Genomic DNA, 13,069 nt, shown 5'->3' on the forward strand with positions numbered 1-13,069 from the left:
TTGAGTAAAAAAAAAAAAAAAAAAGCTCAGGGACAGTGCCCAGGCCCTGAAGCCCCAGGACTAGTGTAAAAAAAAAAAAAAATGGAAGGAAGGAAGGGAAAGAAAGAAAGAAATTTAATTTCTGTGTGGCTGGTGGTGAGCCTTTAGTATCTTTCTATCTGCTTTTGGTTTCACTACCTGATTGACACATGCCTGTCTCCATTTGCTTTTACAATGGGAGTGGTATCTCCTGACCTTTCTCCTCTGACTGCCAGGCCCTAGAACATTCATATCATCAGCCTGGATTGACTGGGGTCTGACCTGCCTCCTTCCCCCAGTATATGTCATTCTAAAGCTTCTAAATCTCCTTCATCATCATCATCATCTCTCTCTTTCATCCTCCTTTTAATCTGTTTCCTCTCTCAGAGCCCCTATTTTTTGTTCACTGCCCCCTTGAGTTTTGCCCTTTCCTCTCCTGACTTAAAGTTGTTGGGGAAAAGACCCATATTTCATCTCTATGGAAAATTATTTGTGTGCAATCAGGGAGCAGGGAGAACGGAGACACCTCCGGAAGGTTTCCAGAGCTAGTGTCCTGTTCCTGGGATGAACCAAGCTATGTCCCAGTGAGACTCACCTTGACAAAGTCAGAGGGGTTTAAAGTGTCACCCATTTTCACCACCAGAGGGCAGCAGACAACCAGCTCTTTGCTCCTTGATCTCTTGCCTCTCAGTTTCTCCCTTTCTTTCCCAGCGGTCTCTGATGGCTCAAAGGCCTTTGGATGGACAGGTGGAAGAGTTCAGAAGCATGGAAAGCTGTAGATAATACCCTTTGTAGCTGCACTGACAATGGCCCTAAGCAGTCAAACCTGGTCCCCAAAGTCATACAGCAAAATCTGGCAGATTTCAACATGAAGCTCAGTTCGGCGGGACCCTGGAAAGCACTGGGGAGAACCAGTCCTAGATCAATTGTAAATACATGGCCTAGGCCAAGAAGAGAGTTAACTTCTCTGCTGATCTTATAAGAGTGATGAGCAGAGAGAGAATGCTAGTATAGGGAGCCGGTACACAATGATGAAGCCTATACATACAAGGGTACTGATGATACTGGAGGAAAAAGCCTGGGGACTGAACCTCTTAGATCTGGTCTGAATTACTGTGGGAAAGTGTTTGAGCTCATCTCAGACTCCAGTGGTGCCATCTGTAACCTCTCCAGCATGCTTGGGGACCATATGCTGATGCATAGTGCTTCCTGGTCTGTGTCAAATGAAGAACTTGATTTTTCTGAGACCCTAGTTATAGTGTTTTTGTTGTTTTGCTTTTGTTTTTGTGCTGCCACTGGGGCTTCAATTCAGTCCCATGCCCTCACTTGGATTTTTTTCACCTGAAATGGGGGCTGTATCCACTTGAGTCACACCTTTGCTTCTGACTTTTTGCTGGTTAAGTGGAGAGAAGAGTCTCATGGATTTTTCTGCCCAGATTGGCTCAGATCTCAGCCCCCTGAGTAGATATTACAAGAGACATAAGCCACCAGCTTCCCACTATTGCTGAGACCCTGGGATGGAACCTGTGGTTTAGCAGAAGAAATAAGACCAGGTGGGCCTGGATGGTAGAAGCAAAGCCACCAGACTGGGCACCTTTACATACACTTTTATGGTTGTTAGGTGCTCTGGACAACAGCTGGAGGCCAACAGAGTCCCTAGACGTGGTGCTCAGGGTGATGTACTGACCATGAGCGGGTGTTTTCCAGTTGCTGGCCTCCGATGCCTGTCTAGGGTAAGTGGGTCCCTCTAGGATGGGGCCTGTGCCCCCGCTTTTCCAACATGGGCTGGAAAGAGCCCATCCAGCCCCCTTGCAGGTTTGTCCTCCCCTCCACTGGAGCTCCACCAATGCCTGGAAGCGCCCATCTCAGGGGTGGGGTCTAGATGCTTTACAGCCTCAAGTCCCAACCCCTGAGACTCCCAGTGGGTTGTTGGTGAAACCACAGGATGAGTCTAGAGATGAGAGGGAAGGGACAGTTCAGTTAGGGAGACAGGAAGCCAGGTTCAAACCCCAGCTCAAAAGTGAGGAGCTTGGACTTCTTCTGTTTCGCAAGGTTGCTTGGCCTAAGAATATTAAAAAGTGTTGCGTGAGTGAGTCCAGGTCTAGCATCCATCTCATGAACTGGGGCACACAACTAGGGCAGAGGGGAGAATGGCAGCAATGGATATTTCTGCATCCGCACAGATATGTCTGCCCTCCTATACAGCCATTGACAAGCATAGGTGGCAGGGACATGCAGCTATGGGCTCCTGCTGTCTCCATATGCTTGCCTTTTTTGTCCCCTGATACTTCCCTGTTGTCCCCCATCCTCTCCCATGCTGCCTCTCCTGCACCATTCCCTTCTGAACATGAGACCCTGGCTCAGGGTCTTATTTCCTGGACCCCTCCTCCCCTTTCTTCCTATCTGACAGTCTGATTCCACTCTCCCCTAACATGATGACTTCCCAGCATCCTCTCCTTTCCCCACTCCCTTCCTCCCTCTGTCTCTGCTTTTTCAGCCACCGCTGCTGTCTCTCCTCTCCCTTACCTGTCTCCCAGGTTTGCCGTGGCCTGGTGGGGGCTTCTACCTCCCCAAGCCCCACTGCTTCTCCTGCTGCTTGCTTGCTTCGGACTCTGGCAGAAACCATGGCAGAAATCCCAACTGCTGACTCGTTCCTCCCAGGGAACTGGCAAGTGATTAGTGACTAGCTGTCAGCACAGGACTGGAAAAGTCCCTGCAGATGTTACCTGTGTCCTGTCCCTGGTCCTCTGCACGGTACCAACCACTTTGTCTGGCAACAGCTCCCCTAAAGAGGCTTCTCTGGGTTTTGTGTGGTTGGCATACCCAGAAGGCTTGGCATTTGCTGTCCCCAAGCTTTGGAGGATGCTAGGAGCCTTTGCTGGAGCCTGGCTCTGTGTTGACCACTGCAGCCTGATAGGCCATTAGTCCAGCAAAGACCAAAAGGAGAGTAAGCTAACTGGTTCCCTCTCTCTGCCTGTTAGAGTGAGTGGAGTGTTCCCGACACCCTTTGTGCTCACCAAGCACACAGGCCACCGGAAGTCTCCCCATCTGTCTAGTCCAGGAACCTCCCAGAGGCCTGGCTTTAAGCCTAGCATGGTCCCCGGCCCCTGGACATCAATCCCAGTGTGGTTAACTGAGAGATAGCAAGAAGGGTCCGGTAGGGACAGCAGGGCTGGTGCCTGGGGGGGGGGGGGGGGGGGGGGGGTGGGAGGGACTGGGGAGGGGGCAGAGAACTGCTTGCTCCTCCAGCGTAACCAGCCCTTGGGTCCTCCTCAGGTCTTCGACGGGCCAGCACCCTTGGCCGAGGCCCGCTAACCAGCCTCTCCTCGGCCGGCTCCTGCCGCGCCGCCTCTCGCTTGCCCCCTCCTCCTGCTGCTTCTCTCCCCCCTGCTCCCAGGACGGCGGGATGGCGGCGCAGGGCGCGCCTCGCTTCCTCCTGACTTTCGACTTCGATGAGACCATAGTGGATGAAAACAGCGACGACTCGATCGTGCGCGCCGCTCCGGGCCAGAGGCTGCCCGAGAGCCTGCGTGCCACCTACCGCGAGGGCTTCTACAACGAGTATATGCAGCGCGTGTTCAAGTACCTGGGTGAGCAGGGCGTGCGGCCCCGGGACCTACGCGCCGTCTATGAGGCCATCCCCCTGTCGCCGGGCATGGGCGACTTGCTGCAGTTTATAGCCAAGCAGGGTTCCTGCTTCGAGGTGATTCTCATCTCCGACGCCAACACCTTCGGTGTCGAGAGTGCGCTGCGTGCCGCCGGCCACCACGGCCTCTTCCGCCGCATCCTGAGCAACCCGTCGGGGCCCGACTCCCGGGGACAGCTGGTCCTGCGGCCCTTCCACACCCACAGCTGCACGCGCTGCCCGGCCAACATGTGCAAGCACAAGGTGCTCAGCGACTACCTGCGCGAGCGGGCTCGCGACGGCGTGCACTTCGAGCGCCTCTTCTACGTGGGCGACGGCGCCAACGACTTCTGTCCCATGGGGCTGCTGGCGGGCGGGGACGTGGCCTTCCCGCGCCGCGGCTACCCGATGCACCGCCTCATCCAGGAGGCGCAGAAAGCCGAGCCCAGCTCCTTCCGCGCAGGCGTGGTGCCCTGGGAAACCGCCGCCGACGTGCGCCTCCATCTGCAACAGGTGCTGAAGACGTGCTAAGGACCGCCGCCGCCTGCAGGGGGCGCTCGAGGCGCCGGCGCGGAGAAGGGCCTGGGCCCAGCGGGAGGGGTGGGGGAGTGGGAAAGACAAACCTAGTTTTACCATTCCCTCTTCCCTTTCGCTTTGCTACGTCCCTCCGGGAATTTCTGGAGTTTTGTCCATGGGAAGGGGCGGGGGAGGGAGGGCAGGGGAGGGGAAGGGGCTGGGAGCGGGGTTCGGAGCCGTCCCTATCTATGCAGTTAACCCAGCTCGGCTGCCGCCTCCCCGTTTCCACTGCAAACGATCAATCCAGGAGTCTGGCCCAGCGAGGGAGTGGCGTGCAGGCCTCTAGAAAGGTAGCAGTGTTTCCCAAATATCCTGTCTTCCCAACTTGGAGGAAGGGGCTTGCTGGAAGGTGCGAGAAGGAACAGCTCCCACTGCTTTTAACTGTTGCCTTGGCCTGTGTAACCTCCCCTCCCCCAGCCTTCTCTCCAAGAGCCCCAGGATTCCTCCCCACATTTGCAAAGCCGCACACCAGACTCCCCGGCGGACAGATGACAGCTCCAGGCCTCCTAGATCTTGCTTCCGCCACTGCAACTCCACCCTATTGCTGTTCTTGCCTCATCCTCGGCCCCCCCAGCCCATCCCACCAATACCCCTGAGCCAGGAGGAACCATCGCTTCCTGGTTTCGGGACGAGGTAGCACACTGTCCACTTCACGTTTAAGGCCAACCAGGGACCTCTGAGCGTGAGTGTGTCCCTCGCACCCCAGCCTCGTCTATGCAGCAAGAGACCAGGGACTTCACCAAAGTCGTCCTCCACGCCCCTCTCCTCCCCTATGGAACCGAAAGCCATGATGTTTTTAAGCAGAGCCAGGGAAGCCCAAGGTCCTCTTCCCTCTGGTGTTTTAAACCTATAAAAGGAGGTGAAGAGGGACGAAGTGACTGAGCTCTCTTGCGCCGTATTCTGAGGAGTGAGATAACTGTTTTTCGAAACCCCATTTAAGTGGGGTGGGGGGAGATCTTCAGCTTGAGGAGCCAAGACTGAATGCAAGCAAAGGGCAGAAGGATAAGGAACAGCCAACGGCTGCTCCAAATGGGGATAGTTGCAAACGGGTGGTGATGGTGAGATCTGGAACCCTCCATAGGGCTCTACTTAGCAAGGGCCTTAGAAACCAGGTGACTTGCCACACACACACCCCACCCCCACTCTGCCCTTTTAGTCTTGCAGGACAGTCAGTTGGAGATTATCAGAGTTTTATTACCAGCAGGCACTTGCAGGTAGAGAGCCCCACCATGCATGCAGTAGGGACCTCTGGACAAGGTCACCAAACTCCTTGGTCTCCAGTTCTTTCTCACCTGTAGCTGGGCCTCTTCTGTCTCCACTAGGGCCTCCTTCCCATTGCAATAGGGGAAGGAACTGAGCTCCAAGCCTAGAGGTGGACAGGTCTCATCTAGACTTGACTGGAGCTGGCTTTGGTCTGGGGTTCAAGGCTCTGTGGGGACAGTTCCTGAGTTCCTGCAGGGAGAGCCCTGGGCGGTCAAGGCAGTCAGCAGCTGGGCTCCACGTAGTTTCCTGGAAAGAATCCGGTGCCCTCCGAGCTGACCCCCTCACACCAGCCGTCCGAGTAGCGGCGGGTGACGCAGATGGTGGTGCCCGCAGAGAAGGAGAGCTCGTTGTCCTTCTGACCGGTGTATGGATACAGTGTCACCACTGCGGGGCAAGAGGAAAGGGTGCCCCTTGTAAGGTGTGCCTCCTGTCCTTATCCAGAGTGAGGATGCAGGGGCCAGAGTCCTGAACTCTAGGGAACCTCTGAGGGTGAAGGCCACAGGGAAGAAGCTTCTTTCAAACCTGGAGCCCCTCCCCAGCTCAGGTAATATTCAATATTGTGTCAGCCTAAGTCAGAACTCCATCCGGAAAAAATGGGGCATCTATGTTCACCTTGGCAGCAGGAAGAGAAAATACCTCTGAGGGAGGTAGAAAAGTTGGTGGGAGGGCTGGGAAGTTGGCTCAGTGGTAGAGCGCTTGCCTTGCATGCCTGAGGCCCTGGGTTCGATTCCTCAGCACCACATAAGCAAAAAGAAAAAAACCCGGAAGTGGCGCTGTGGCTCAAGTGGTAGAGCGCTAGCCTTGAGCTGAAGAGCTGAGGGACAGCGCCCAGGCCCAGAGTTCAGGCCCATGACCTGACCCCCCAAAAAAAAAGTTGGGGGGAGGGACAACAGAGTCTAGAACCCTGGCAACAAGATCTGGTGACCTTTTAGTCCCACAAGTCCAGGTACCTTTCTCCAGGTATGCAGCAGGGACCCAGCTGGGCTCATCGCTTCCAAAGCCTGGCGGGGGCGGGGGCAGCACACTCAGTTCGCTGTCATCTTCCAGGGCCGGAGGCGGGGGCAGGTCCAGGGGCGGGGGCAGCTCTGCGGGGGGGGGGGGGAGGAGGAATGCAAAAAGTCTGCCCCTGGGGCACTGGCCACGCCCACATGCCGGTCGGGACCCTGCTGGGCTGGAGGAGACCCTAGGATCGGGCGATTTCAGGCAGTGTCCCTAGGACACACCCATCGGGGTCCTCCCACAAGACCACCAGCCCGTGGCAGCTGCTCAGAAACCTTGGAGGGGCAGCTTATTAGCTGCAAGGTCGCAGCCTCAGCTGCTTAACTAAGCAGGAAGATGATCTGAAGGTTAGCCTGGCCCGGGTGGCTCACACCTGTAATTCAAGCTACTCAGGAGGCTGAGATCTGAGGATTCACAGTTGGAAGCCAGCTCAGGGCAAGAAAGTCCCCTGAGCCTCAACCAGCAAAAAGAAGTGAGGTGAGGCTCCAGGGGTAGAGCACTAGTCTTGAGGGAAAAAAAAAAAAAAAAGCTCAAGGATCGCGCCTAGGCCCAGGACCGCCCCCTCCACGGTGGGCGGAGCTGGAGCCCCGAGGAGGGGGGGGGGCGCCCCTTACCTGGCGGGGGCGCAGACAGCACTTCCAGAGGTGGAGGAGGCAGGAAGACTTCGGTTGCCACGGGCGGCGGCGGCAGGGCTGGGGGTGCGGCTTGCCCCTTGGGTTGGGGGACCCCTTCGGCGCTGCTGAAGGCCAGGGCAAAACCAAGTTGAGGGGCACGGCGTGTCCCGGGGACCCCGCCCGCACACGCAGCGCCCCGCCCCCAGTGGTGTCCATGGTCGCGGGCCAGGGGACCCCCATCTCCACCCCACCCCCTGCCCCCCGCCGCCCAGCCACTTGGGCCTGCAGCGCTCACCCGGCCGAGGTCAGGGAAGAGGCGGACGAGGCGGACGAGAGTTTGCCGTCGGGCACCACGGGGAGCTGCACGGGCTCGGGGATCCGGGGTGGTCTCCTGGGGGTACGGGCGGAGGGAGGAGGTGGGGTGAGGGAGCGGGACGGTTGGGGCGGGCAGGGCTCAGGTTTGGCGAGGCCGGGGCGGCTGGTGGAGGGGCATCTTTGGTGCCAGGCCCCCAGTTTGGAAGGGGCACCGAGAGCTGCAGGCCGGGGATGGATGGGGACAGTCCCAGGAAGGGCGGTTTGGGTGACCCACGGGGCCGTACCCCAGCGTGGCGGACGTAGGTGTGGCAGGCGCCTTGATGCTCTTGCGAGACAGGGTCCCAGTCCGGGACAGCTGTGTGCTCAGGTCCTGGAGGGAGGGGTGGGAGGGCCGGCATCTGGAGTGGGGGAGGACAGTCCCCCACCCCATCCAGAGAGGAACTAGCAGGGGGGGGTAGAGGGGGGACAGGGGCAAAGCAAGTTCCCACTTCCCAGCCCCCGCCGCCTCTCCTCCCTCCCCGCCCCCTCCCAGCCAACCGTGTCCTGGAGCCTCGAGATGCTGCGGGTACAACCCACTCACAGTCTGAGGGCCACTTCCGCTGCACAACCACAGCGTCTGAGTGAGCCCCTCGGCCCCGCCCCTCCCCCAAACCGGCTCAGACCCCCAGAGTTTGCATGGCTGGATGGGGCTTAACTTTCATTAATCCTCAACCCAAGCCTGAGCTGAGGGAAGTGGGGAGGAGAAGCATGACTTCCAGAAACCCCACCTGTCAGGGAACTGACTCCGGCCCCTCCCCCCCCAGCTGAGGGTAGAGAGAAGCAGGGCCCAGGATCTTAAGGGGGAACTGTACAAATGATAGGTCGAACCCCATGTTCAAGAGGCCCCTCTGTAACTGATGTTCTATGTGAGTCAAGACAAGCCAGAGGACTTGAACTGAAGCACAAAGAATTAAGTTGGGGGTTTGGTAGGTAGCTTTGTGGTAAACCCTGCATGCTTACGAAATACAGGGTCCTAAATTCCATCCATAGCACCACACACCCACCAAGTAAGTTGAGCAAAAGAATTTACTGGTTTGGGGCTGGGAAGGTGGCTCAGTGGTAGAGCGTTTGCCTTGCATGCATGAGGCCCTGGGTTTGATTCCTTAGCACCACATAAGCAGAAAAAGCCAGAAGTGGTGCTGTGGCTCAAGTGGTAGAGCACTAGCCTTGAGCTGAAGAGCTGAGGGACAGCGCCCAAGCCCAGAGTTCAGGCCTCACGACCAGCAAAAAAAAAGAATTTATTGGTTTGGAGACTTGGTAACTGAAGAAGTCTAATTTCCTGGTGAGTGGGGGGGGGGGTTATATGTTAAGAACATCAAAGGGGTCATATAGATACGGATCTAATCTGGGAGGTATAAGTATGGAGAAGGGAACTGACATGAGTTGGGGGTGTCTATCTCCCAGGAGACAGGCTGAGAAGAAAGTGCCAGAGTCATGCGCTTCACCATATCCCTCTTGTGTGCCTGCAACCTGCCCCTTCCTGCCACCAGCAGCACTCGGGTAACTCTCAATGTAGTGACCTCAAACCACCAGACAGAGGAAGTTGCTGTTCTCATGTGGCTGGGGAACCATTCCCATACCCACCCTGACGTCCTCTCTTCCCCTTCACACATACACCCACCTGTGCTCAGAATCTCACTCATCACATCATCTGACTATAGGGTAAAGACCAACTTTGGGGGAGGGCATCACAGAAGGATGAGATCTGAGGGTGGAGGGGGGAAGGGTTCGAGATGATGGCTTCTGGGAATGAGGGAAGAAGGGTTGCAGGGTGGAATGCAAATATGAAGAACAGATCCTTTGAGTCAGGAGAGTAGGTGAGGAGTGGGGAAGAGGGGCACCCTGTACCTTGATCCCATGGCCAATGTCATCCAGGCAGCCAAAGTTGAGGGGTCTCCTGTAGTAGGGTGTGAGTGGAGGGAGAGTCTCAGGAGCAATGACCTTCTGGCCAGGAGGCAGCCGCTGGACGGTGGCTAAGGTACCAATCTCCCTTCTGGCCACCTTCTCCATATGCATGTTTACCATCTGTGTGACAGGGTTTGAGATGACAGTGGGGAGGTGGTGGAGTCTGTGTCCCACACCTTCCCTTTAAGAGAGGAAGAAGACAAAGGCTTTGGTGTAAGGATGGAGCTGTCGGAGGCAAAGATGTCCTAAGAGTGAGTTTTGTCCCTTTGGGTACCTAGCAATTGGGAAAGGGTAGCAGGGAGGATGGAACCACTTTGGAGCAACTTCCTAGTGGAAGAGAATGATGGTTATTATTAGCTGAGCAGGAACAGGAAGAAGGAAAAAAATCACAATGTCCCTGGGGATGCTGGGAAAGGATTGAAGGACCTGTGGCAGGCTCTGGAGCAGAGGTGGGGTCACAGGGCAGCGGCATTGAATATAGCTGGATCAGCTCTCCCCTTCAGGGTACAAATAAGTGAAATGAACTTCCTCTTGGAATGTTCTATAGAGAAGCCTACAGTGCTGTGAAGTAAGAGGAAAGGACACCCCCCACACAGGTGATGATGCATGATTAGACTAAGTGGATAGTTGGACCTGTGCGTGTGCTTTAAGAGGCAATCCCTTGGTCAAGGATCCAGGAAGGAAGGCAGAGGGTGTGTATATGAGAAGGAAGGGGCTCTTCGTGACCTGCCAAGCAAATACCCTAAGTGAAGGAAATTCATTAAGACCTTGTTTCTATTTCTATGTAAGCAGGATCATTTTGCATATCTTCTGTATTAGTAAAGAATCATAAATCACAGATAAAATTTTCATATGTCCAGGGTGGCATTCAGAGGAAAAAATATATATATATTTAGGGGCTGGGAAGGTGGCTCAGTGGTAGAGTGCTTGCCTTGCATGCCTGAGGCCCTGGGTTCGATTCCTCAGCACCACATAAAGAAAAAAGCCGGAAGTGGCACTGTGGCTCAAGTGGTAGAGCGTTAGCCTTGAGTTGAAGAGCTGAGGGACAGTGCCCAGGCCCCACGACTGGACCCCCCCAAAATATATATATATATATATATATATATATTTAAAGTGCCTTCAGGGAACTCATAATGGAATGGGGCAGCAAGTCCCCTGTCTGAGACACAGAGACAGGAAGACCCCAAAAGTTTAAATGGAACAAGCACTACTAGCTACTCTGGAGGCTGAAATCTGAGGATCATAGTTTGAAGCCCTCCCAGACAAACAAATCTGTGTCTCTTATCTCTAATGGACTAGGAAAAAGCCAGAAGTAGAGAGTTGTGGCTCAAATGGTAGAGCACCAGCCTTGAGGAAAAAAAAATCTAAGAAACAGTTCCGGTCTGGAGTTCAAATTCCAGTACCAGCGCTCTCTCTCTCTCTCTCTCTCTCTCTCTCTCTCTCTCTCTCTCTTTCTCTCTCTTTCTCTCTCTCTCTCTCTCACACACACACACACATACACACAGAGCTTAAGTGAAGTTGGGCAAGCAGACATGGAGAATAGCATAAAGGGGATTTTGCTGCAGAAAATGACTGAGTGAGCCCAAATAGTTGGAGGTCAACACAACACACCTTCCCACCCCCTTACCTGGCCTAGAGTGCTCACACGGGCTTCCACCTGCCGCAGGGCAGCCCCCTGTAGGTCCAACATGCGCAGAGTGTGCCCAGCCAGGTTGCCCACCTGGTAGGCCACACTGGCCAGAGCCTGGGTAGTGAAGGCCATGGTCTCCTCCAGTGCCTTCCGCTTGTCTGTGGCCTGAAATACACACAGGCCTGGTTGGAGGCCAGCACACTCCACTGGGGCCTTGGCTGACTGGGGTGGAATGGGAAAGGACCTAGAAAAGGCAGGAGCTGAAGTGGGAGGAAGCAGCAGTCCCTCTTAGAGGAGGTTTCTAGAAAAATGATATAGTCAGAAGACTCGGGCCATTAGAAAAGCGAGTTTGTAGCCCTGGAGACAAAGCCACCACTCCTCCAATAAAACCCTTACTGCCTTCCTGAGGACTTGAGCAACAAGGAGCTATTTGGGGGTTATAGAATGCACAGTAGAAAGGAAAGAGGAAGGTATTGCTTGTTGCAAACATTCTTAAAAGCTAAAAGCAGAGTGACATTGTCCAAGAAAAAATATACACACTGCCTGATTTATGTAATCCCTCTTTACATTACCTTATAATAAAACAAAAAATAAAAACAACCACGTGCCAGTGGCTCACATCTGTAATCCTAGCTAATCTGAGGATCAAGGTTAAAAGCTAGCCTGGACAGGAAAGTCTGTAAGACTTATCTTCAATAAACTACCAAAAAGCTAGAGGTAGAGTTGTAGTTCAAGTGGTAGAGCACTAGACTTGAGCATAAAAGCCCCGAGTTCAAGCCCCAGGACTGGCACATACATACTCAGAAAAAGGAAACATTAAAAACTAATATAGCCCAGACCTTCAAATTGGTGTCTCCTAGAGTAATACAAGAAGTCCATCCTGGATGGTTCTCAGAAGTCTCTGTGCTTCGTTTAACCTCCTCTGCAGGTTGGTGTTTGGACACTCACCTAAGGAAACTGTGGCCCAGAATGGGGTCACTTCCCTCACTCATTCTGTCCAGTTCTCAATGTGCTGAGAATAAAATCCAAACTTCTGAACACGGCAGCCTCACATACAGACCATTCAAGTCTGCCTTCTACCTTTCTCTTCACTCATTCCCTGCCCCCACTCCCTTGCTTTACTTAACCCTCTTCAGCTGTTCTCTTCCTGTGCAAACTAGATGATTTCTACCTCCCAGCCTTTGTATTTAACGGTAGTTCCTAGAATCCTTTTCCCTAGTAAGTTTCAGCTTCTCAGCGAGGTCTTCCTTTCTCCAACCTAAGCTTCCCCCAGGCCCACCTCTCTGTTGCTATCATAATTACCCTGATTTCTTTTTTCTTCATAATCTTTAGCACTATCACACATTATCTATTTGCTTGTTTTAGTGGGGGTGAGGGGAGGATACAGGTGCTTAAACTTAGGGACCCATACTAGGTTAAAGCTCTACCATTTGCTAGGTTCCCAGCCTATTTGCTTAGGTAGCTCACGCCTATAATCCTAGCTATTCAGGAGGCTGAGATCTGACAATCAAAGCCAGCCAGCCTGAGCAGGAAAGTCCGTGTGACTCTTATCTCCAATTAACTACCAGAAAACCAGAAGTGGTGCTGTGGCTCAAGTGGTAGATCGCTGGCTTTGAACTGAAGAGCTCAGGGACAGTGCCCAGGCCCAGAGTTCAAACCCCATGACAAAAAAAAAAAAAAATTGCATACATTTGTCAAGGTTGGACTTGAATTGGGATTTTCTTATCTCCACCTTCCGAGCAGCTCAGATTACAGATGTGAGCTACTATAGTCAGCTTCTGTTTAACTTCTCTATGTCATCTATTCTTAGCCTCTTCACACACACAAAAAAAAGTAAATGCTGTGAGAGTAGGAAGTTTGTCTGTTTCACTGTGTATCCTAGCCCAGAGCAGTGCTCCCCACATGTAGAAGACATTTAATAAATATGCATTTGTAGATTGATTAACAGATTGAATAGAAACTGAAATCTTTGCTGGGCATCATGCTACTGCATTCCTGACGCTGGCGGCGTCACACTACTGGTTAGTAAAGGAGCAGTGGGCAAGGAGTGGCTGAAGACAAAAGAGGATTTTTGTCAGTTCCAGA

General features: G+C 53.9%; 2 protein-coding genes across 5 annotated transcripts in view; one reads left to right on the plus strand and one right to left on the minus strand.

Moving 5' to 3' along the window:
• Window positions 1-4,191, plus strand: part of Phospho1 (phosphatase, orphan 1) — a 6,515-nt gene extending 2,324 nt beyond the window's left edge. Inside the window, exons 3-4 of the mRNA XM_013037777.1 lie at window positions 1,640-1,751; window positions 3,416-4,191. Of these exons, the coding sequence (XP_012893231.1) occupies window positions 1,707-1,751; window positions 3,416-4,174 (804 nt within the window). The 5' untranslated portion in view covers window positions 1,640-1,706 and the 3' untranslated portion in view covers window positions 4,175-4,191. The remainder of the gene's footprint in view (window positions 1-1,639; window positions 1,752-3,415) is intronic.
• Window positions 4,192-5,392: 1,201 nt separating this feature from the next.
• On the minus strand, window positions 5,393-11,879 carry Abi3 (ABI family, member 3). 4 transcript variants are annotated; one of them, XM_013038127.1, is made up of 9 exons: window positions 11,824-11,879; window positions 10,982-11,149; window positions 9,298-9,474; window positions 7,695-7,780; window positions 7,391-7,486; window positions 7,096-7,220; window positions 6,360-6,567; window positions 6,005-6,141; window positions 5,781-5,866 (listed from the first exon to the last, which is right to left on the minus strand). In XM_013038127.1, exons 2-8 carry the CDS (start codon window positions 11,114-11,116, stop codon window positions 6,045-6,047), a joined length of 924 nt encoding a protein of 307 aa, XP_012893581.1. In that variant the 5' UTR covers window positions 11,117-11,149; window positions 11,824-11,879; the 3' UTR covers window positions 5,781-5,866; window positions 6,005-6,044. The 4 variants fall into 4 exon arrangements, with proteins under 4 accessions (XP_012893582.1, XP_012893580.1, XP_012893583.1 ...); XM_013038128.1 differs by lacking the exon at window positions 6,005-6,141 and having other exon boundaries at window positions 5,393-5,866; window positions 6,433-6,567; window positions 11,824-11,842; XM_013038126.1 differs by having other exon boundaries at window positions 5,773-6,141.
• Between the last annotated feature and the right edge of the window lie 1,190 nt (window positions 11,880-13,069).

This window comes from Dipodomys ordii, unplaced genomic scaffold, assembly GCF_000151885.1.
Source record: "Dipodomys ordii isolate 6190 unplaced genomic scaffold, Dord_2.0 Scaffold7, whole genome shotgun sequence".
NCBI classification, from domain to species: domain Eukaryota; kingdom Metazoa; phylum Chordata; class Mammalia; order Rodentia; family Heteromyidae; genus Dipodomys; species Dipodomys ordii.

Bases quoted from the DNA above. Each gene is read 5' to 3' on its own strand.
- Abi3 (XM_013038126.1), bottom strand. From the start codon at position 11,116: ATGGCCTTCACTACCCAGGCTCTGGCCAGTGTGGCCTACCAGGTGGGC. The intron at 7,781-9,297 runs GTACAGGGTGCC...CCCTCCCTCCAG, and splicing joins ACATTGGCCATGGGATCAAG to GACCTGAGCACACAGCTGTC. The intron at 6,568-7,095 runs GTAAGGGGCGCC...CCCCCCCCGCAG, and splicing joins GCTGTCTGCGCCCCCGCCAG to AGCTGCCCCCGCCCCTGGAC.